The sequence below is a fragment of the Drosophila sechellia genome, chromosome 3L (assembly GCF_004382195.2).
Source record: "Drosophila sechellia strain sech25 chromosome 3L, ASM438219v1, whole genome shotgun sequence".
NCBI classification, from domain to species: domain Eukaryota; kingdom Metazoa; phylum Arthropoda; class Insecta; order Diptera; family Drosophilidae; genus Drosophila; species Drosophila sechellia.
In genome coordinates, this window is record NC_045951.1 from 5,702,046 (window position 1) to 5,723,606 (window position 21,561).

General features: G+C 46.8%; 4 protein-coding genes and 1 long non-coding RNA gene across 7 annotated transcripts; 2 read left to right on the plus strand and 3 right to left on the minus strand.

Moving 5' to 3' along the window:
- Window positions 1-859: 859 nt before the first annotated feature.
- On the minus strand, window positions 860-4,893 carry LOC6610919 (E3 ubiquitin-protein ligase Bre1). Its single transcript, XM_002035440.2, has 4 exons — window positions 4,785-4,893; window positions 3,416-4,568; window positions 2,413-3,302; window positions 860-2,360 (listed from the first exon to the last, which is right to left on the minus strand). Exons 2-4 carry the CDS (start codon window positions 4,559-4,561, stop codon window positions 1,262-1,264), a joined length of 3,135 nt encoding a protein of 1,044 aa, XP_002035476.2. The 5' UTR covers window positions 4,562-4,568; window positions 4,785-4,893; the 3' UTR covers window positions 860-1,261.
- A 221-nt stretch (window positions 4,894-5,114) lies between these two features.
- On the minus strand, window positions 5,115-7,254 carry LOC6610920 (tektin-1). Of its 2 annotated transcripts, none has more exons than XM_032719246.1 (4): window positions 7,136-7,254; window positions 6,842-7,022; window positions 6,261-6,773; window positions 5,115-5,857 (listed from the first exon to the last, which is right to left on the minus strand). In XM_032719246.1, the coding sequence occupies exons 2-4, from the start codon at window positions 7,012-7,014 to the stop codon at window positions 5,278-5,280; spliced, it is 1,266 nt and encodes a 421-aa protein (XP_032575137.1). In that variant the 5' UTR covers window positions 7,015-7,022; window positions 7,136-7,254; the 3' UTR covers window positions 5,115-5,277. The 2 variants fall into 2 exon arrangements, with proteins under 2 accessions (XP_032575137.1, XP_002035477.1); XM_002035441.2 differs by having other exon boundaries at window positions 6,842-7,018; window positions 7,136-7,241.
- A 1,991-nt stretch (window positions 7,255-9,245) lies between these two features.
- LOC6610921 (ribosomal protein S6 kinase beta-2) lies at window positions 9,246-21,548 on the minus strand. Of its 2 annotated transcripts, none has more exons than XM_002035442.2 (10): window positions 20,937-21,047; window positions 18,590-18,630; window positions 17,795-17,921; window positions 17,607-17,738; window positions 17,409-17,542; window positions 17,155-17,346; window positions 16,976-17,066; window positions 16,669-16,917; window positions 16,499-16,606; window positions 9,246-11,383 (listed from the first exon to the last, which is right to left on the minus strand). In XM_002035442.2, exons 1-10 carry the CDS (start codon window positions 21,045-21,047, stop codon window positions 11,096-11,098), a joined length of 1,473 nt encoding a protein of 490 aa, XP_002035478.1. In that variant the 3' UTR covers window positions 9,246-11,095. The 2 variants fall into 2 exon arrangements, with proteins under 2 accessions (XP_002035478.1, XP_032576048.1); XM_032720157.1 differs by lacking the exon at window positions 9,246-11,383 and adding an exon at window positions 11,414-12,243 and having other exon boundaries at window positions 20,937-21,548.
- Window positions 12,642-16,347, plus strand: LOC6610922. The gene is made up of 3 exons (XM_002035443.2): window positions 12,642-13,990; window positions 14,844-16,037; window positions 16,097-16,347. The coding sequence occupies exons 1-3, from the start codon at window positions 13,633-13,635 to the stop codon at window positions 16,264-16,266; spliced, it is 1,722 nt and encodes a 573-aa protein (XP_002035479.1). The 5' UTR covers window positions 12,642-13,632; the 3' UTR covers window positions 16,267-16,347.
- On the plus strand, window positions 18,230-19,366 carry LOC116801312. The gene is made up of 3 exons (XR_004361937.1): window positions 18,230-18,860; window positions 19,047-19,158; window positions 19,221-19,366. It is a non-coding gene; the product is annotated as an uncharacterized LOC116801312 (long non-coding RNA).
- Window positions 21,549-21,561: the final 13 nt, after the last annotated feature.

Sequence of the window (21,561 nt, forward strand, 5' to 3'; positions counted from 1 at the left end):
CTGGGGAATGGCCAACTGGGCTGTTCTGGCCAATTGGAACCTAACACGGCAAACTTAAACTAGATTCGCCAGCAAAAGTGTGATGCAAATTAGACTTAAGACAATTGGTCAAAAGACTTTGGACCAGTTGAACGCAATTAAATATTTATAAATAGAAAATAGGCAACGACAATTGCCAATTTATACCAGTTGAGTTAAATTAACTGAGTTAAATCATATAAATATGTTTTTAAAATAGAAATAGAAATTTAAAATATTATACAATAGGAGTTATGTATTTTTGTAGCTAAATATCGTATTTTGCTGTAAGCAAACTGTATATATAAAAAAATATAGTTATTGCCACACCGCGTATGCGCAATATCTACTTTCTGTAGAGAACAAAATACAAGCGTAGCTTTTCAAAACCCGATAACCTGTTGCGCGCCAACGGTTAATAACATGAATGCGTAGGTGCTAACAGCGCTAACAGGTGGATTTCATGTAGAGAGATAACATGAATTGAAAGTCACGATTTCTGATCATTAGTTTATTTATTCGTTAAACAGTACACATAAAGAACGAACACATTTACATACAAACAAAAAACAATCAAAACTCGTTTTGTTCAGCTGAACAACAATTTTCGATCATACATTATTACAATTACTTATCAATTATAACCAAGTTAGCAGCCCTTCGAAGCAAAGCGCGACTTTTAAACGGATTCACCGCCAAGTTTATACATTTGATATCTATGCTACGTTCGATCATTACAATAGTAATAGTTAACTTAAGATTAGAATATGCTTAATGCTAACTGAATGCAAGACAAAGAACCTACACTTATGTATATGGGGTATCTGAATAACTCGGGGCATGCTAAACAATAGGTTTTAGCCATTTATTAGTGTTCGTACATTTAGTTTTCAAATTAAATCATTTAAAAATAGTTTGATTTACAAAAACTAGAAGCTACAAAACCGCGTGACGATCTCGCGGCACTCATAATGAGATGCTTTTACTTGGCGCCAGAATGAACAAATTCAAATAATTGCCATGAGGAATCTGGGAGGAAAGTTATTCGGAGACTACTTAACCAAATATTAGTACGTATGTAATATATGCATAATGAATAATAATCCGGCATGAATGTTGGGTGTGTGTGACTGACTGTCTCTGCTTGGGTGTGCGGGAGTGGTGTGTGCCGTGGGTGGATTTGTGTATGAATAGGACATGACCGGAACGTATCTAAATTATCGTTACGGGGTCTATCGCTTATCTACTGCAGATATAGCCTATGATAATCGTTGGCGCCGAAGGCGCAGTTGCATTTGGGACACTTCCGCTGCCGCGTTTCATACCTAGTGCGCAGGCAGTCGTAGCAGAAGACGTGGAAACACTTTGACAGGACAGCATCCTTCCGCTTCACCTTGCACGAGGGACACGTGAGCGTTTCTTTGTATTCGCGGATCTCCTCAATCATCACCTCGTCGATGGTGGTGCCCGACATCTCCATCTTCTTCATGCGCTCCGCCTTGCGTTTAAACTGCGCCAGCTCCTCCTGCAGCCGCTTGGTCTTGTAGGCCTCCGCCTCCAGCGAACTGGTCTTCTCCGCCACCACTTGCTGCGCCTCCTTCATTTGCGCGTGATACTTTTCCAGATGCAGCTTGAGGTCCGCTGCCGATTGCGCCGATTCAATCGCCTTGCGTTTGTGCATCTCCATGGCTTGCTGCCGCAGCATCAACTCCTTCTCAATCGACGCGACTGTGGCCTGCAGGCTGCGTTCCTTCTCCTCGAGCTTTCGCAGCACAATGTGCATGGCTTCGATTTGCGTGGTCGCCGTTGCCATCTGATCCTCCAGCACCGTCTTTTCCTCTCTCAGAAGTTTGTGCAGCTGGTTGGCCTTGATGCGCTCCGACATTAGCTTAAAGTTCGCATCGTCCTTTTCACGCAGCTGTTGTATGAGTCGGGAGTTCTGCTCCTGCATGTCCTCGAACGCCTGGCCGGTAACCTCCATCTCGTTCAGCAGTGCCTCCTCTTCGTGGGAACCGACAAAGGGTCGCGTGTAGTTCGCTGTGCCGGGCGCTCCACTGCCCCAAGAATTATCCGTGGGCTTGTGGTTGGCCATCTGTTTTTGCAGCTCGTACTTCTGCTCCTCCAGTTGCTTAATCTTACGTAACGCCTCCTCGTCGGCCAGCTTCTTCCGTTCCTCGCGCTTGCTTTCCTGCAGCTTCTTTAGCTGCTGGCGGAGCTCCTCGATCTCGGAGCGCAGTTTCTTTTCGGTTGCCATCAGCTGGACCTTGTCGCGCTGATCCTTCGATACGCCTTTGTACATATCCAGCAGGAGTTTCATTTCTTTCTGGTCGTTCAGCGCTTTTCTGTAAATCAAACAATGTTACATGGATAATCGTAATTGCTGAACAAACTTACTTTAGTTGCGCCTTCAGATCCCGCACCGCTTCACTTTCCACTGCCTTCACATCCTTGGCCTTGACACCATCCTTGGAATCCTTTTCGTTTTTGACAGGAACAGAATTGGTAGCAGAACTTGTTGAGTTTCCGGGTCCAGGGGAATCCTTCTTCTCAGCTGCCGCCGCGTCTCCAGAACCAAGCTTCTCTTGCTTAATGCCGTCCTTTACGTCCTTACCACTGGCCTCGTCATCAGCTTCATCTTCAGCCGATATATGGTTCTCCTCCTTGATGGCTACGTTGGTATCGTTGCCGGAATTCGTTTGGTTTGTTTGTCCACTGGCAGAAACGTTGTTCGAGTTCTCCTCCTTCACACCTGTAGAGTTCTCCTGCTTGATTTCTTCGCCAGCCGCACCAGTCGCCGCTTGTAACTTGTTGCCTTCGAGTGTTGCTAGTGCATCGGCGAGCTCCTGACGCAGCTTCAAGTTGTCCGTGGACGTGTCCTTGTACTTTCGCTTGTAGCGCTGCACTTCACCCTTCAATTGGCCATTGTGGTTTTGTAGAGAGGTGATCAGGTGGCGCATCTCGCGATTGATGGGTGCCGTCTGCTCGTTGGCTGCCATGTTCTGCTCGAACTCAATGCGTAGCGCTTCATATTCCTTGCGGATGAGGGCTAGAACGTCCTCCATCTGGATCATTTCGCTGCGTACCTTCTTCTGGGCGATAAGTTCCTCGCTTTCCATCACTTCGATTTGTCGCAGATGCTGGTTCTTGCTCGTTTGCAGCTGGTTTCGGGTCTCGTCCAGCATGGTCTTTATCTGCATGGACTCGTTGTAGAGCACGGAAAACTGGCTCTGCAGGCACTTGTACTCCGTGGTTTCCACAATTACCGATTCCGGCAACTGTCGTATCTGGAATGGATTTTAGGGATGAATCAGTATAATACAAATAAATATAACCCAAATGACTAACTATAATTAGGAAAGCTGCAGATAAGCTAATACATTATTCATTCAAAACTTACATCCATTTTGAGCTTCTCCACCTCCTTGAGGGTTTCGCGATGCGTGGCGTGGAGCTTATCCAGCTCCTGCAGTCGGTTGTTGGCCAGTTCGCGGTACTCCTCCAGCTCCTTTTGCAGCTCCTCCAAGAGCTGGCTATTAACGCTGGTGGTGGCGCCGCCGCTGCCTGTGGAAGTGGGTGTCTTGGCACTATTAGTGCTCTTATTGGGATCACCATAAATCTGGTGGTATGCCTTCAGCTTTTCAATGGCCTCGGCCAGGTGGTTCTCCAGCTTATCATTCCGGCAATGGATTTTCTCTAGGTCATATTGCAGTTCGTCTATCTGGTTCTTCAGTTCGGCGTTCTCCGTCTCCTTGGCGGTATGGGCGTCCTGGTACTCCTTCATCTTCAGCGACATGGTGTGGAACTTCTCGTGTAGCGAGGTATTCAGATTCTGCAGCTTGTGGTTTTCGCTCATGATCTCGATGTGCGTTTGCTTCAGAGTTTCCTCTAGCGCATGGACACCGGCCGATGACGTTGTCGTCTCCGCATCGCCGCTGGCCTGCTGCTGCTCCTCCTCGCCGCCAGCCCCCGCTCCTGAACCGGAGCCAGCTGAAGTCAGACTATCACCTTTCAAGACATGAGTTATCTTTTCATTGCGTTGCATTAACCTATCAATAACCTGTACGATCTTGGCCACCGCCCTTTTGGACACTTGGACGCGGTTGGCCAGCTTTTCGTCCAGCTCCTCCTTGTCCCAGGTGGACAATTGGGCGAGAAACGAGGTGGTCACCTCGTTCTCATTCCGGTTCTCCAGTTCGTCGGCCGTCTCGGCATCGAAGCGCTGCAGCAGGACTCGTATGTCCTCGTTCAGCTGATTCCAATACCGATTGACCACGTTTAGCACGGCGTCGTCCTGCGTTTGCCGCTTTTCCAGCTGCTCGATCCGATGTCGCAGCTCCGCCTCCGTTCGCATCCGCTGTTCAATGCGCTGTGCGAGCTTCTTGTTCTGGAACTCCAGCACTTTGATGTCCATCTCCTCCAGCGTGGACACCGGCCCAATCAGATGGGGCTCGAAGTGCACCTTCTTGATGGGCGGCTGGCCGGCGGCTGCGGCGGCCACCAAGCAGCTGCTGCCGGTGGCGTCGTCGGCGCTCCGTTTCGACATCCTTGCACTGCGGAAAACAAGACAGAGATGTCGAATAGGACTGATTACAGTTGTAAAAACAATTGGAGTGTTGAAAATTATTGATTTGCCCATTCGTGGCTGTACTCCATTTTTTTATCGTGTGCGGTGGAGGCGGTGGCGGCAGAGGCGTAACGCTCCCGCCACTGCTAGCATCGACATGCCTTCGGTGTACTCAAAATCTTGAACATGGTGGGCCACTTACCTTAATCTCGGGTTTATACACTTTTAACTTAACATTAATTAAGGTTTTCTTTTGCTTTTCTACGTTTTGCCTGGCTTCATCAATATCGAATGCGGGCTGCGGTCACACCTGGAATTTAAACAGCAGCACGGTAACACCATTCACAATACTCCCTCGCAATTGCGTTCACGTTATCGATAACTGTAAGTCTGTGTCGAATAGAGGCAGCTAAAACTAAAAATACTAGATTGAAAGCGGGAAATTTAAATTTACGAAATTTATGCAGAAGAAATATATTATTAACTATTTTGAATAAAATGAACAATTTAATAACGCATAAAAAAGGCATAGTTTTGGTAACTGGAAATCGAAAGTGAATTTCAATTTATTAAGTAATTTGGAATCGAACACGAAATGCACATGCATCTAATAATTAGATTTTAATTTGATTATTGGTGGCTGGGCTGTGTGGCGACTACTGGACTGGTGCTGTACTGGATGTAGTGCTGCCCGACTAAAATGTTTGGTACTTCAGGGCCTGTCGCAGGGTCATGCAGTCGACCTCGTCGATCTTGCAGGTGTTCGCCTTGATGTTGATCTCCTCCTCCTGCATCACCTGGACGTGCATCAGGTAGCGCATGGATGCCTTGTTCTCGTTCAGCTTCTGGTTCAGCTTGCACACGGACGCCTTCAGCGCCTGCAGTTCGTTGTAGAGCGCATCCTGGACCATGTCGCAGGTCAGCTCCAGGCCAGGACGGTGGGCGCGATTGCTGAGCCGCGTCTGGCACAGGGTAATGGCCCGCTGCTTGTCCATCATCTCCTTCTCCAGCTCGGTCATGTTGCGCTGCACCTGATGGATGTGGTCCATGGTGTCCTTGTGCTTGTTCTCCAAACACTGCTTCACGTGCTTCGTCTCCGAGATCCTTCGCTCGAAGGCCTCGTTGGTCCTGTCCGTCTGGTTCTGCATGTCCTCGCACACCTGCTTCAGCAGCAGATCGATGTAGGCCCGCAGCTGGCCGGCGGACACCAGCGCCTTGGCGTTGGCCTCCAGATTCTCGTACGTCTGCGCCTGCCACTCGGTCAGCGAAAATTGGCTGGGGAAGGAAGAGAAGGGGTAAAGGCATGGTGAAGTCATGGCAACTATCAGGTCGATTTGAGTGGTTGCAAATAAATCACTTAATTCCAATGTACTAAAATAGTCCCAGGACAACTCTTTCCAATATCACCTAGGAAACTGCGGTTTCATTGTTAGGTTTGACCTTCCTCAATTCCATTCCTAACTGAAAAGGGGAACAGCTACTTGACTTTGTAATGGAATTTGTACAAATCAATGTTTATCCTTTTAAACTTCTTGTACTGATGAACACCGAATTGAAATACCCTAACTAACGCTTAAAAGTGAAAGAAAAAATATTTAAAAACGACCTACTTCAATATTCCCTAAAAAGGAAACCCTACCTTTGTGATTGACATGCAACCCAGTTTGCCAACACCTACCAATGCTGTTTGGACAAATCCTGTCCCTTAGCCAGGTCGTGCTGGAACTCCTTGAGCTTCAGGTTCTTCTCGTCGATGGCCAGTGACTTATCCTTGGCGGCCAGATCCTGATCGAGCAGATAGATGGCGGCGCGCAGCTTGCGGATCTGCTCCTCGGCTTCCTTGAGGGCGGCATCGGCCAATCCCTGACAGCCCTTGATCACCTTGAGCTCACGGCGCAGCGAGCGGTCCACCTCGTCGTCGCACAGATCCACACCGATCCGACCTTCGCGAAGGATCAGGCACTGCTTGCAAATGGCCAGCGACTTGTCCTTCAGGAACTCGATGCAGTTCAGCACGCGATTGCGATAGGTGTTCAAGGCCTCATCCTCCAGGGCGGCGGTCTTCTTCTGGCGATTCAACTCGTCCACCAGGAATCGGATCTCGCTCGTCCGTTCGCGCATATGGTGCTCCACCTCCCGTTGCCAGTTCTTGGTGGTGTCCTTCGTTTCGTCCACCACGCGACGCGACTCCCTGCATAGAATAGGGTCACCAACTTGAATCCGCTCCCAATGAATCCGCCACCCGCCCGATATACTCACTCCACGATCCGCTCGGCCAGCTTCTCCTGGTCGCAGGTGATCCGAAACTTAATCTTGTTGTTATAGTCCCAGTCCTCCTCGGAATATCTGGGCGGACACTTGGCCACAGGACCCAGGTGCTTCCCGGCCAGCTGCAGGCCGCTGATGCGGCGCGACTTCAGGTTGGGCAACATGTTTCTGTCTTGGATTAGGTGCGATTAAGATTGCATAAGAAGTATATAAGAAATGTATGCAAGGAGCGCTGAGCAAAAAGTGGAACTGTCACTGCAAATCTCTACACTCGATTGTACCCACCTGGCACACTTCTCTGGAGACCGGGCAGGAAATCGTATGTACCTGGCTGGCTGGCTGCCTGGCTCGGAATCTCGGCCGGAGTCGGACGGAGGAGCTTCGCTGGCGACCTGAGTGGCCTGCCCTCCGCTCCCGCGGGCATGTTAAATCGATTCATGCTAGGGAATTTACGGTTGCCTAGCGGTATTTATTGTTATGTTGCTGACTAGACCCAGCTCCCACCCCCCAAGAATTTAGCATACACTGCACAAAAATGGGGTTCTTAACGTAATACAATGATACATCTTAGCATGATAAGATAAATTGATTATTGAGAACGCACATAATGCCCCTCTTTTTCAAATTGTAGAACGATATATTATCCTACATGTTTTCAGTTCCCAGCCTCCCTTTCTCTCAGTGTACCAAGCCATACGACCGTGTGCATGTGCTCGTCCAATGCGCTTGTGCCGTGTGTCACCTGGCAGTCAGTCCAATTGGGCACACAGCGCTCAAATCCGGCGAAGGAGCCGCCGGCGGTGCCGCCAACTGCTCCTGCACCTTGCGGTCCCGTCTTACGGCATGTCTATAAATAGTTTTCCACCTCGGGGGGATTCCCCCTTTCGGCCGGCGGCTGCTCCTCCTTGATCGATTTATGCTAACATACTTTCGCTTTTGCGCCTCCGTCTTTTGACTTGCAGGCGGCCCTTCGAACTTTTTACTTTATTGCAAAGTTTTTGCCATTAATTATGCTAATCAATTGCCATTTGCGTGCCCAGGTGGGAATGGCTAAAAATAAAGAAACGTCGATGATTGGTTTTGCCATTTGAAATGGCAGGGTAAGAAGGGCACTAGCATAAATAGAACCCACTGAATAAGGGAAAAATCTAATCAAACAAATAATAGTTACATTTCACTTTCATTTACAAACTCATAAAATGTTTAAAACTTAAAAGGTATGAGTTAATAAAGGGAAATTTATTAATTAGTTCCCGTCTTCATAGGCTCTCAAACCTCCTCGACACAGTTTGAGAGCCGCTGACGAGCCCCCATTTTGGTTGACGGCGCTTAAAAGCTCCCAAAGCTTCGCATCGAGACCTCCAAAACAAGCATTTTGTTTATATTTTTTTTTTGTAAAATTAAGTTTTAATATATTACGATACACATTTGCCATATACATCTTTTATATCCACATAGTCGCATATACGCACTGCGCTTACAGCTAAACGATAGAAATTTACATTTTAATTAACTAGGATCTCTGGCTGTCGACGTTGTAATGCTCGCTTTGTATCTTTCGGATTCTCGAGTTTCGTATTTCGTTTGGCTTCAACGATCTTATGGCTTGTGGCAGCTCTCATCCAGAACTTCTTATTGACTGGGCTGTTTTGGTGTGTACGCATTTAGTGCCGCTTTAGTGGGCTGTCAACAGATCTGGCCACGCCCCCTTCGGACAGTACTTCCGCCTACGAAATTCAAAATAACTATAATCAAGCCTGTGTGGTTTTTTTGTTTTTCATGGCTTATGAACAGTGAACTTTGGAACTCTTCGAATTCTGTTGTGTAGCTTCATCTCGGGGATGAGTTCACTGGGGATTTTTAGGTAATTAGTTAGTTCACCGCCTAGCTCTGGACTGTACACTTTTGGGGCACTTGGCCTGAACCGGAACTCGGTTCTTGGAGGAGCTGCACAGCTGCACCCTGGCAATGTGAGCTCTGAACGGCAGATGGTCTGTGCTGGAGGATCTGTTTCAATTGGTTAACTTGGCTATCTACGAAATTGTGTAACGCTCTGCACTTAGTGTTTCTGCTGTTTTGGTTTCGCCCATGATCTTGGGTCTGGTTTAAATTCATTTACTTGCGATTTGTTTGTTTATTGTAGTTGGTAATATAATTTGTTGCTAGTTTCTCGTTTCGTTACTTCTTGCTTCCTCTTGGGTGTAGGCAGTGTTTCTTTCATAATGGGTTATTTGTTCGATAGATATTCTCTCATCCGGTTCCGGTTCCCCTTTTTTTTCTTTGTTTTGTTTTAGATTTTTGGTTTTTACATATTTCTTGGCTTTAGCACATGTCTCTGTTAGGTCTACTAACAATAAAAATAAGACATTTCCGTCCACAAATGAAAACAGTTTCATTTTTGGTTTTTGTTAGGGTTTTTGTTTTTCGTTTCTTATATATAGGAAATGATTGTTCAATTAAATACAAAATACATTTAGCAATAAACAAGACCAAACACAAGGACAAACAAGTGTACATTGAAAAAAATATATGTAGTTATATATTCTGTTTCCTAATTTCTCGATTTATTTTTTAATAGTATCTTCTTTATGTACTTTAGTTGGTAGTTTATCGTTTTATTAAGTTCTTTATTTGCATCGCACACTTTTTTAGCTGCTTGTAACAAAAATAATTGCTTCTGAGGTATTTATTTTTTGTTTATATATATATTTTTTATACACATAACTGTTTTTAGTTTTAGGCTTTAGTCGCTTTCGTTTTTCATAGTTTCTCATGTTTCCTATTCCGTTTTATTTCGGTTTCCGTTTTTAATCTGTAGTTGTCTTGTCTTTTTAAACAATTCAAAGCACCTTTTGATTATATTTCACATCTTAATTTTTTATTTCTGTAGAGATTTGACATTCTCTCATTCCTTAGGCAAATACAAAAACATGATTCAGATTGCAAACTGAAACGGAATATAATCAAAGTACTTTAATCGATTGTATACATTTCTCATATCTACCCATTTTGTTTCGGGTTTTATTTCTGTTTTTTTTTTTGTTTTTTTTTTTGTGGTGGCAGCGTTTAGCTTTTCAGTACGCGGTATTTACTTGTTCCATTCTATTAGCTTGAATCCAGAAATGCAACTCAAATCGAATCGAATTAGACCAATTGCATGGAGCTGACTAAAAACAGAGGCGGAGTTCCTCGGGGGGTAGGTCATTGAATACAAATTGGCTATGCGAGCAAGTTTGGAGTTTGGCCCAATGGAGTTTTGGGCCACTCCTTATAATCGAGCTGGGAAACCTTTACTTTACGTTATGTACTTTATTTAATATATATTATAGTTTACTCTGTAATGCTCTAGTTTAGTTTATAATTTACAATTCATTTAAGTTTGTGTTGTTGGCTACGCTGCAGTTGTCCCTAAAAACTAACGTCACTATATGCCTACCGTAGGTGTTCGAAATGACAAAAACAATTGGAAAACTCTTCGACAACAATAAAAAATAGGCTGTGAAGAACGCGACGCTTCTAGCCGGAGTTATTACACCCGATCAGTGCGTGTAGATTTCTAGGTAGAGCTATCTCGCAAGAACAGAACTTTTTCGCGATATTAATGGTCTGCTGCTGTCTGTTTCGATTGGCGTTAAATAAGTGTAAAAGGAAAATAAAGTGTTGCGTGTACATTTGAACTAAGTTGTGTAAACCTTTTTGCCTATATAAAACATAAGTGTAAGTATAATCTTTATACATAAACACGGATAGGTTTTGGGGCTGGGGATCCGGGTCGGGTACCATCTCTCTAGGTGTATGTATATAGTAATTGCTATAGCTTATGCTTATGTGGATGTCTCTAACTGTAGTATCTAGGTGTATCCAAAAACGAACGCTTTCCTTCGCGTAGCACAATCATCTTCTCCGTCTGCCTCATAATCATAATCATAATCATAAACATCGAAAAGCGCGATCCGAGCGCGCTTCTCTTTAACAAAAACAATTTCGCGCACTGAGGTCATGTGCTCCTCGTGCTGCTCAGCCTCCTCCTCCTCCTCTGCCACCTCCTGATGATCGTCCTGCTCATTCCGTATCCTTAACCAAGTTCACACTCCACATACGTCATAATAGTAACTGTCAATTTCTGTAATCTTTTGCTGTTTTTTTCGGGGTAGGGAGAGGAAGCTTATGATGCAGTTGCTGGGTTGCGGCGGAACGGGACGGGATGGGATGGGTTGGTTGGTTGGGAAGCAATCGCTCCAGCCTTTAGACCATCGGCAGACCCTGCACGTCCATCATCTCGTCCTGCGCCGGCGAGGGACGCGGCGCGAATGTCTGCATGTGATGCGGCGGCGTGGCCCGTGCAAACATCCCGGATCGCTGCGAATGACCGTGCATGGACAACGGCGCATTGGCGCCCACATTGGCCGATGGGAACTGTAGCCGGAAGCTGCTGTCCGGCAGCTGGCGAGGAGTGCGTCGTGGGGAGCGTGCCGGCATCCGGTTGGCCCTATGCATGTCCTCCAGTATCGAGGGTGCAACGTAGGTGAAACCCTGCGAATAAGGAGAAAGAAGAAAAAACACAATGAGCACTTTGAGTTGCTTGCCATTTAGAGTGTGACTCGATGATAGCTCCCCAAATCCCTGACCCACTTGCTCCACCGCCGTTTTTGTGCGCAATTGAATTTGGATCGGGCAACTACTGCCCCTCGCGCTAGTCCAGCTCGATTCGATCCGAATCCCGTCTTGAATACTAATAATGCCCTCGCCCCACTGGCTGTCGGAGCAGGGATTATGCAAGCCGCCCGCCAAAGCCAGAGCCAGAGCCAGAGCTGTGCTCCATCGATGTAACACACATTTTACATAATTTTCCAGACCCGCCGAGGAGCGAGAGACATTCATTAAATATATATGCCTTGACGAAATCCACCGGCAAATGCAATAAAATAATTAAAAGCCGCCGGCTGCCGTGCGTTCATCTGTGTAAATTCCCCCGGCACGGAGGCTGGACACAAATGCGTGACGCCGCTTCGAGAGGAGGAGAAGCTGAGCTCCGCGACTTGGAGCTGCACCTGTCACCGCCAGGTGAAATGTACGTAAGAGCACAGTCGCGTTAATTGGAACCGCGACCGACTGCTGACCCACTAAGGCGTTATAATAATTCGAGGTGTGCCGCGAAGCGATGAGAAAGTTTTCCATTAGCCGCAATATGTTCTAATAGAATCCCAATTGGTGCGAAATAAATCCATCCGCTTCTCGGTACGGTTTTATAGCCTGGAGCTTGATCTCTCACGCGATGATTGGCCAGGCATCATTGAGCAATTATCCAATTTGAGATGTGATAACCAGAAAGGCAGTTCTTGCTAATGGTAACAGTCAGCTCCATGGCAACCAGTTTCGTTTTGTAGCGAAATCTAAGAAAGTGGTTTTCTTTAATCTTCACAAAAATCAGTTATGTTATAGATAGTTGTAATATAAGCCGCTGTTATGACTTGACAAAACATTTGTTTGTTTAACTCTTTAGCACCTAATTACATTCCCATTTTTCGCATCCCAGAAAGCTTCTGACTTTACTTACACCTCTTTTCCAACTTGTTCCTAAAAAACTACGTTTCCGGCTGTCCAAAGACTCGAAAACCTTAATTAGGCAATATTTAGCGTCACATTTAGCCCACTAATCCCATAAGACCATAAGCAAAATACACTTTACACAGCTTAGTGAGCTTCAAAACAGCGAACGAAAGCAGCTCAAGGGTCGTTCGACTCGCCTGGTCTGGGCCAACTCAGATGTTTGTAAACAAATAAAACAAAACGCGGCTAAGAGAGGCGGTGGGGATAAAGACCACTTGCTGCTCGGTGCGCAATTGGCTTGAAATGCAGCACGGCAAAGAGAGCGAACAAACCAATCCACCGACTTGGCCACCTGGCTGCACTCATCGCCAGTCTCACAGAAGCGCTCAAAGCGTTCGGTCAGCCCAGCCAAGCGGAGTCCCAGCCAATCCAGCCAAGAAAGTAACAAACAAAATAAGAAAGAAAACACGCCGAAGAAAAGGCAACTTGGAGTGACTTTCGTGCTGGAGAAAGGCCTAGTAGACCCACGGCACATAAGCATATCTGCATTTTTGCAAGCCACGCACAGCAGTCACAACAGACCAAAACGGCCACATTTCACTACCGATTATTATTCATTATGCGGTGACATTGATTCTTGGGGCCAACGTGCATTGTCATCGCTGGTTCAGGGCTATCGGGATTACCAGTTGGTGGACCCAAAAACCAGTTGAAGGGCAACGAGACCAGCAGCTGAACGCCGAGAGAAACTCGGCGCGCATGCGTCCACGTGCATAAGTCACTCAAGCCCATTGAGTCTTCTCTTTGAGCCTTTCCGTTGGCCAACTGGAGAAACTGGGTCGAGAACGAGACTTGGCCACATGCTGCTCAAACTGTGGGTGCGCGGAAGTGTTAAGTTGGTTGAACAAATGACAATTGCATCACATAACCAGCCACATGAATGCGCTAACTAACTAAACACAATAAACGAAAAATGTGTAAGAAACCCATGGGTAAAATTGGCAAACGTTCGAGTTGTGTGAAAATAATAACAACGCGGTCCAGCCGATAACACAAAAGCCACGCTTTGTTCGCGAATCGTGGGTAAAAAAACCAAAAACCGAAAACCGAAAATCAAACAACGCAGCTAGCCAATAAATAAGCACTAGCCAAGACGGGCTACAACAAAAACCAATAAGACAACAAGCTAAAGTAATATATAAAAGAAAAGCGTAGTGGGCAACATTCGCGAAATGTCCAAGCAGTTGAAAACAAATTCACTTTCGTTGCTGCATTGGCAGGCAGCGCTGCTGCTGCTGTTTTGTGTGGCAGCGCTGCAGGCACAACAGGCGCAGCAAATAGTGCAGCAGCAGCAACAGCAACTGCCAGCTGGTGTTGCAGCGACGACAGCCACAACATCGCCTGCCAGCAGCAACATGAGACTCTTGAACGCGACTTCAGCTGGTGTCGCCGCCACTTTCATCGACAACACCAGCAGCAATGCCAGCAGAAACAACCACATGGTCCAAAACAATGAAAATCCCGCCTCCTTTGAGCAGCAACAAGCTACTGTGCAATATGCACATATATCGCCATTAGATAAAGAAGTAGGTATGCATCAACCAAAACAACAGTGGATGTGACCAATCGCTATGTGTCCAAGTGGTTCCGTGCATGGATTACATATTTGGGTAGTCATATTTTTGCCAAACAAGGGATTATTTGGGGTGCAGATAAGACTTGAAAACTTAAGAATCAAAGGAAACGGAGTAATATTAACAATGTGAATCAACTGTAGAAAATTATTCATAACGAAAGCTTCCAATATTTAGATTTCTTATGTTCTCTTTTTTTTTTTATTTTGAAAGTCAGAAGACAGACTTCTTGGCTTATGGATCCACCTTGAAATAATATCCACCACTCCACATAATAAGAACGATTAAATATCATTTAGGGCGGCGTAATGCCACTTTCATTCACTGTTTACCCATCCCACTAATTTGCTTTCTTTGTGTGACCAAGAGAAATTTCCGTCACGATTTAGTTGGACGACTTCATCGTTTGGCAGTCGCCCCATCAGGCGGCTCAGCAAGTGAGTATTTATATGGAACAGAGGTAGCCGGACGAATAATGGTCGGCCCACCTCGGGTGGCATTAAATGTTGCGAATTAGCCACAACAAACATTACCGCCCATCTTGCTTTCGGGCCGGCAGTAAGGGCAGTGGAGTGGTTTGTGGAGGAGCAGCACCTAGCTAAGCCAACTTGATGACCGAACTTCGAGTGTGAAAGTGAAATTTATTACACTTGAATTTGAGAAACGAAAATCAGAGCTAGTACAGAGCAGCGGAAAGGGGGCGATGGCCGAACGGGTTGGCTAATTCCATGCGGTTCGAGGGGCGCTAATTAAAAGCCAAGCTAGCCGTGCTAACCGTGCCTATCTGGGGCCTTTCCATCTCATTGCAGTCGAGCGCCTGATCAAACAGTGGGCACCGATCGTCTGGCTGGCGCCGGAGGAGAAATTCATGCCGCTGGGCGTGGAGGAGTTTCTGCAGTATGTTCATCCCATGGACAAGGATAGCAGCTTCCGGCCAGGAGTTCCGTTTCGAGAGTATTCAACGAAATCCCACCTGGTCACGAACAATGAAGTCCAGGAGCTGCTGAGCGACGACAAATCCTTTCTGTACGGACGAAATCCTAATGAGAAAGCTGTGCCCATCTATGGAGTGGTCAACTTGTGCCCTTCGACGAGGGCACCGGTCATGCCGGTTGTGCCCACACCGCCACCCACTACCACACGAGGCGTCTACATTCCCGTGTCCATTGATCCGCTGGAGGAACGCAATGACACTATTCGGAGATCGTCCAGGCTGTTCCCACTCTTCCAGCGAGTTAAACGGGAGTCACCAACCGTGCCCCAGTACAATAAACTCAACGAGTACGAAGAACTCGTGATGGAAGCCACACAAAAGCCCAATGTACAGCAGGATTCCGAGCCAGATCCGGAAAACGGAGTACCAGTGAACAATTTTATAGCCAACCTGGCGGATAATGTCAAGTTCAGCGGCGGCACAGATCCCGATGACAATCTGGAGGAGAACAGCATTGGCCAACCGCCCGAAAAGGAGGAGGGCTCAGGAAAGGGCAAGCTGCCGGGTTTCCATGTGACATACTGGATGTTTTATCCCTACAGTCAGGGTAAGACCATGTGTACCGTGAGCTTGGGTCCTCTGGGAAGGATTCCCTTCCCGGCTGTGTATGGATATTGTCTGGGCAATCGTAAGGATATCGGCAGCCACGTGGGCGATTGGGAGCACATGAGCCTCTATTTCAACGGCGATGCCGAGCCGCAGGCCATGTATGTGTCCGCCCACGATGCGGGAGCCTATTACAGCTACAACCGTTTGACGGGATCCTTCGAGTTCCGACGCCAGGAGACGCGCAAGGGTATCTTGCAGCGCCCCAACTTCCCCAAAACGGTGACAACTTTCAAGAACCATCCAGTTCTGTTTGCCGCCAAGGGTTCACATGGTCTATGGACCGCGCCAGGAAAGCATCGCTTTGTTAAGGTGGCACGCCTTTATGATATTAATGGATTCGGAACGCCATGGAACACTTGGAAGGCCGTGGACATAAGCTACGAGAACCTGAGATCCTATGGTAGGAAAACCTTTATACTTATTTTCCTCTTTGCTAAGCATTTGTAACTATTCCAAAAGGTCGATCGCTGGTGCCGGATTGGCTGACATATCGCGGCAAATGGGGTAATCCCAAGAGCCATTGCCATCCCTTTCGGCGGATCGGTTTGAATTTCTGTGAGTTTACGGATGGACCCACGGGAATTCCACTCAAGGAACCCCACTTTCAATGCGGTGCTGATTATCGCTAGCGACGCAGTCGGAAAATCCCTTGCCTAGGCTTAGTCTAATGTTTAAAAAAGTATTTATTGTGAAAACCACCCAAAAAGATCCCTTAAAGATTAAAAATTAATAGAAAATATAAAAATTTGGAGTGCTTTCTTAATATTTTAGCCCTGGCTTACTAATACAATTTAAAATTTATACACTATAGTTGGTCCCTTTTAAATCCTTTTCAATACCCCAATTAATTTGTCTACTCACTTGGAAAATTAAATTGGCACTTTCGCTTAGCGTCGTATCATCAGGTGAATCCACTGGAATTTGTCTTGTGAATCGTGTATCGAACTGTGAGACATCGTCCTCGCTTCTCTGTTGTGTTAAATATTCACTAGAATTAACATTTGATTTCATTTCATTTGAAAGCCACTTACCAAAAGCGGTTTTATAGGCGGTTCGAGTCGTCTGGCAAGCACATCGTCCCAGTTGACGTGCTTGAAGAATGGGTGTATTTGGACAGCCGCCGCATCCTCGGGTCCACTGCCAAGGCGCTGAGGTTCCTGCCGCTTCATCAGGCGACGCACCAGATCCCTGGCTTCCGGTGTGAGGTAGGCTGGCAGATTGAGCTTGGCTTTCAGAATGGTCTCGATGGTCTTCTTGCGATTCTCGGCGGTGAATGGTGGCTAAGCGAATTCAGCAATTACACAAGGATTACCAAACACTATTCGGTTTTTCACTTACGACTCCTGTGAGCATGTCAAACATGAGAGCGCCCAGTGACCACCAGTCGACTGCTTTGCCATGGCCACTTCTGGTCAAGATTTCAGGTGCCCTGCAAGCGAATCATCAATCATACATTAAATTTAAATTCGGTAAATCCATTGAGAGATAAATTAAAAGAGGCTTGCGGGCGCACGCACATGTACTCAATTGTGCCGCAGAAGGTGTGGGTGACAATACCCTCTTGTATGTGCTCCTTGCACAGTCCGAAGTCCGTGAGCTTCACGTGTCCCTGTGCATCGAGCAGTATGTTCTCGGGCTTCAGATCGCGGTAGATGATGCCCAGTTTGTGTAGATGGCCCAAGGCCAAAATAATTTCGCTTAGATAGAAGCTGCCAAAGAGTGGGAGCACGTTAGTATTTGTCTGCATAGTCGTTAGTCAATTAATAGCTACCATGTGGTATCCTCCAAGAAGATGCCCTCGCGCTCCAAATGCATGAACAGCTCTCCGCCGCTGAGATATTCAAGTATAAGGTATAGTTTTCCGTCTGTCTGGAAGGCATAAACTAGCTCCACTATGAAGGGATGCTAAAGGAGGTAGAGAAATGCTGTTAAAAGGAATGGCAAGACAACAGGCCGTGACCGATCGCACCTTGACTGCCTCGAGTATATTGCGCTCGGCGCGGGTGTGTGCTGTGTCCTTTTGATTGGTCACAATGGATGCCTTTTTGAGCACCTTCATGGCAAAATATTTGTTGGCATCTCGTCCAGCGGTCTTGCGCACCTGAAATACCCAGAATATTAGTGATCTGTAACCCGGATTAGTGTATATTTACTTACCTGAAATACTTTGCCATAGCCGCCTTTGCCAAGGACCTTCTTGAGCTCAAAGTCCTTGGGTCCCAGCTTGATTTTACCTGGATTAACATTTTCCTCGCAGAGCTGTATGGTCTCCTGGCCCTCAGTGCTATTAATTGGGAATAGGGAATTGGGGTTAGGGGACTGATTTAATTGTTGTCTTCTGTTCTGTTCGATGGTGTTTGCGTTTGTGTCGTCTAGCGTGGGAAAGGAGCAGACCACGTGCTATAAATAAATCCCATGGCGTGCACGCGCCAATCGTCACCTCCATTCAGGTCCGTGCAGCTCCTCCCTCCCCATCCATTGGCACTGGCACTTCCATTCCCAACCAGCTCTCGCATTATTGCCGTCGAGTGTTTGCCGTGAGTCTTGTTTACACACCGAACTAGCTGGCTCATTGAAGAGGCGGCGGCCAGGGGCCGAGTGACAGCTAGTTGGTAGTCAATAGCAGTTGTAAACACTTCTGGGTCCGTCCGTTAGTCCGTCTATTGGTCCCTTATCATCTGGATTTGTCCAGAGTCGACCAGGCTGAGTTGCGTTTGGCCGGGATCAGGCTGTAAGCCAAATCAATCATATCATATGCTATCACTGCCGTCGTTCGCAGTGTGTAAACAAGTCTGAGCTGATAATTGGCAATTTGGCTGTTCATTTAGCTGCTGCTCAGCTGGCTGGAGAGGAAGTCCGATCCGATCTGGCTCCCTATCAACCCCGCATTCTCAGAAAGTCACGTCACAGTCACGTCCTCCGATGTGGCGGCATAGCACTGGCATTACTCACTCTTGGTGCAGATTAATACACAATTCCGGTTCTAGGTCAACCTGCAAATGCGAAAGAGAGACGGAGAGGCGTGTGAGTGAGATGGCGTCTACTTGCGAGCATAACTGCCAGCGGTATACATGCGAAAAAATCAACAATTAATCATAGTTATTGCGAACTTGGGAGCAAACAGCGGAAGGGAAAGTTACACAGCAGCGGGCATCAACGAAGACAAAAGGCCCTAAATCTTATAGATACTTCAAAATCAGCATATGCCAGCAGTAATATTTATGTAGGTTGCCCTGAGGTCTTGACCCACAATTTTAATATGCTTTTTTAAATAATAAGTCACTATCTAAACTAAACTTTCAATAAAAATAGCTCAAAAATCAGTTCTAAAATGGGAAATCGTATACTTTGTGCTTCTATATTTTCTTGTTGCATGCTTAATCCCCATTCGGTGCTGCCCTCTTTTCAGTTTCGTTTTAAGCAGCGGGATATTCCGATGAATGGAGAGATCGCATCGGAGCAGACAGGGGCTTGCTCTGGGATCTCGGATGGCATCCGTGTCTTTGGAGTCTGTGACGCCAGTGAGTTTCTCCACCCTTCGATCTGCCCACTACTCACACGGAGCTATTCGGTATTTACACAGAGAGAAAGAGCGTGGCATCCACACAGATGTACATTCGTATACTTTCCGCACACGCACACACACCTTTCGCTTAATGACAAACTAAATTTAGAACTCGGAACAATGCCAAATAATCTGCCGGCGATGCTGGCGCTGTTCCTCGTCCCCTTCGGGTCCATCTGCCGCCCCCTCGGACGCGGCTGCTCCAATCGGGGGAAGGCCACAGTTAGGGGCGGCAGAATCAGAAGAATCAGCACCAGCCGCAGCCGCCGTCGTTCTCGTCATGCCTAAAATTTGTATAGAACATATTTGACTAAAGTTCAATTGAATGGCGGCATCGGAATAGGAATCCGCATCTCGACATCTCGTCGCGCAGCACATTAAAAACTGGTTCACCTCGTCAGCGTTGGCGGTGAATTCCAATTAACAAATCCATCATAATTTATAGCGCTCATACAAAGTCAGTGGATGGGCGAAGGGAGGTCTTGGAAAAGGTGTGCGATATGGCAGTGATAGGTTCTTATCAACACCCAAAAGGCTTCTCCACCTAGGTAATTCCCCCGGGCAGACAAAACCAATTATACACGAAGGAAAATGATGATTACCCAAGAGCTATTCTCACTTTCTAGTAGAGTATTTCGGTACTTTTAAGCCATTACTTTACTCAATTTGTCTAAAAATAAATCAATTGACATCATAAGATGACGGGATACATACATTATTGCTAAATTGACTATATTTCAGGCCAATATGCAACTTTTAATATTCGAATTAAGAGTTTTAGCAACTTGCATAATGGCATTTATTGCCACTAGTATTGGATACGGGAAGTAATTTAAGCGTTTAAATACAAACTTATCAATTTAAGAACCGCTCATTAGCACAATTAGTAATTAGTAATTCGGTACATAGATCTAGCCTTAAGTGCCAGCAACAAAAGAGTCATTACTTAATGACCTCATGGGTTCTAGCATGTATGTAACAAACTAATATTTTTTTTCCAGTGCACTGTGGTGCAGTTACAACTGGTTCCGTATAGCACCACCCCAAAAACGACGCTTTGGCCCGATCGCTCGATTTCGATCTCAATCGCCTGCCTGCCCTTTCCTTCCATTTTGTTGTGCTCCCTTATCGGCGCGGTGAAGTTTTCCTCATTTTCTAATTTTATATGGCACGCTGATAAGGAATTTCGTTTTCTAAGTGGAAGCTAAGACTCTTGCGACGGTGCGAGCGAGTCGGCGATCGTTTTGGGTCTCCCTCTCCCTCGCACACCACCCTTGCAGTTGTTGCATTATCAGCTGAGACAGGGGCGGGGCAAGCAGGGGGCTGTCATGGAGTGTGGCGGGCAATTGGGGCTGATTAGTTTGAAGGACACCACCACTGGCTTCGATTGGCCCATATCAAGCGAAGGTGGTTTCATAAGGAGGTTTTCTCTGATCGAGTCGAACTTATGGTACAATGAGTTAGTGTACATGCGCTGAATAATCGGCGACTGGACTGAAACCGAATGACGCCAGACATTTGCGCAGCAGATAAACCCAGTTTGCAGGGTGTGCGGCTGGTGGATATGCTGGCTCGGGGGTGTGGAATCGGGATGCCCAGACGAGCGAAAGAAAAACTGGCAGACAAAGCGCAGAAAAGGTAAACAAAGAGGGAAATTGTTGCTGCGCAGTTTGCATCGGGGGATGGTGCGGCACGCATTGGCTCGGGATGGCATGGAATGGGGCTATGTCTTACGTCGTCCAGCTCGATCCTGTCGTCGTCGGAGTCCCTGGCCTTGTCGTCCTGCAGTTCGAGGTCGTGCAGCTCCAGGTCGAACAGCTCGCTGGGATCGCTCACGTCCGCCATTGCGTGCGTGTGTGTGTGTAGGCGAGTGCGATTCTGTTTGGATATGGATATGGGATGTGGATCGCCGCTGGTCCGCTCCTGAACTGGGCGCTCCTCTTGTGGGGGGGCGGAAGCGCGTTGGCGATTTATTTTAGTCTCTGGCTATGAGTCCTCTTGTTCAGCTGGAACAGTACAGAACAGATCAGCAGCGGTGCCGATTTCGTGGCTTTCGTCGTGGCCCGAAGGTTATTGTTTATTAGTTAATGGCAATACAAATACACACACATGGGGCACACGCACCAACACTGCGACGCACGCACAACGCACCCACACTCACGCACACAGACACTGTGCTCAATGCCCTGCCCACGCGCGCCCTTTGAGTCCGCTGATGTGCAAGAAAACGTTGTTGTTCGCGAACGCCTAATCGCAATGCAGTAATCAGTAATTAAAATGCACTTTTTTCTTTGTTTGCGAGTGAAACACGAGGTGATTTGCTGAGTGTGGCCAGTCGGGCGCTAACTGCCAATTGCTA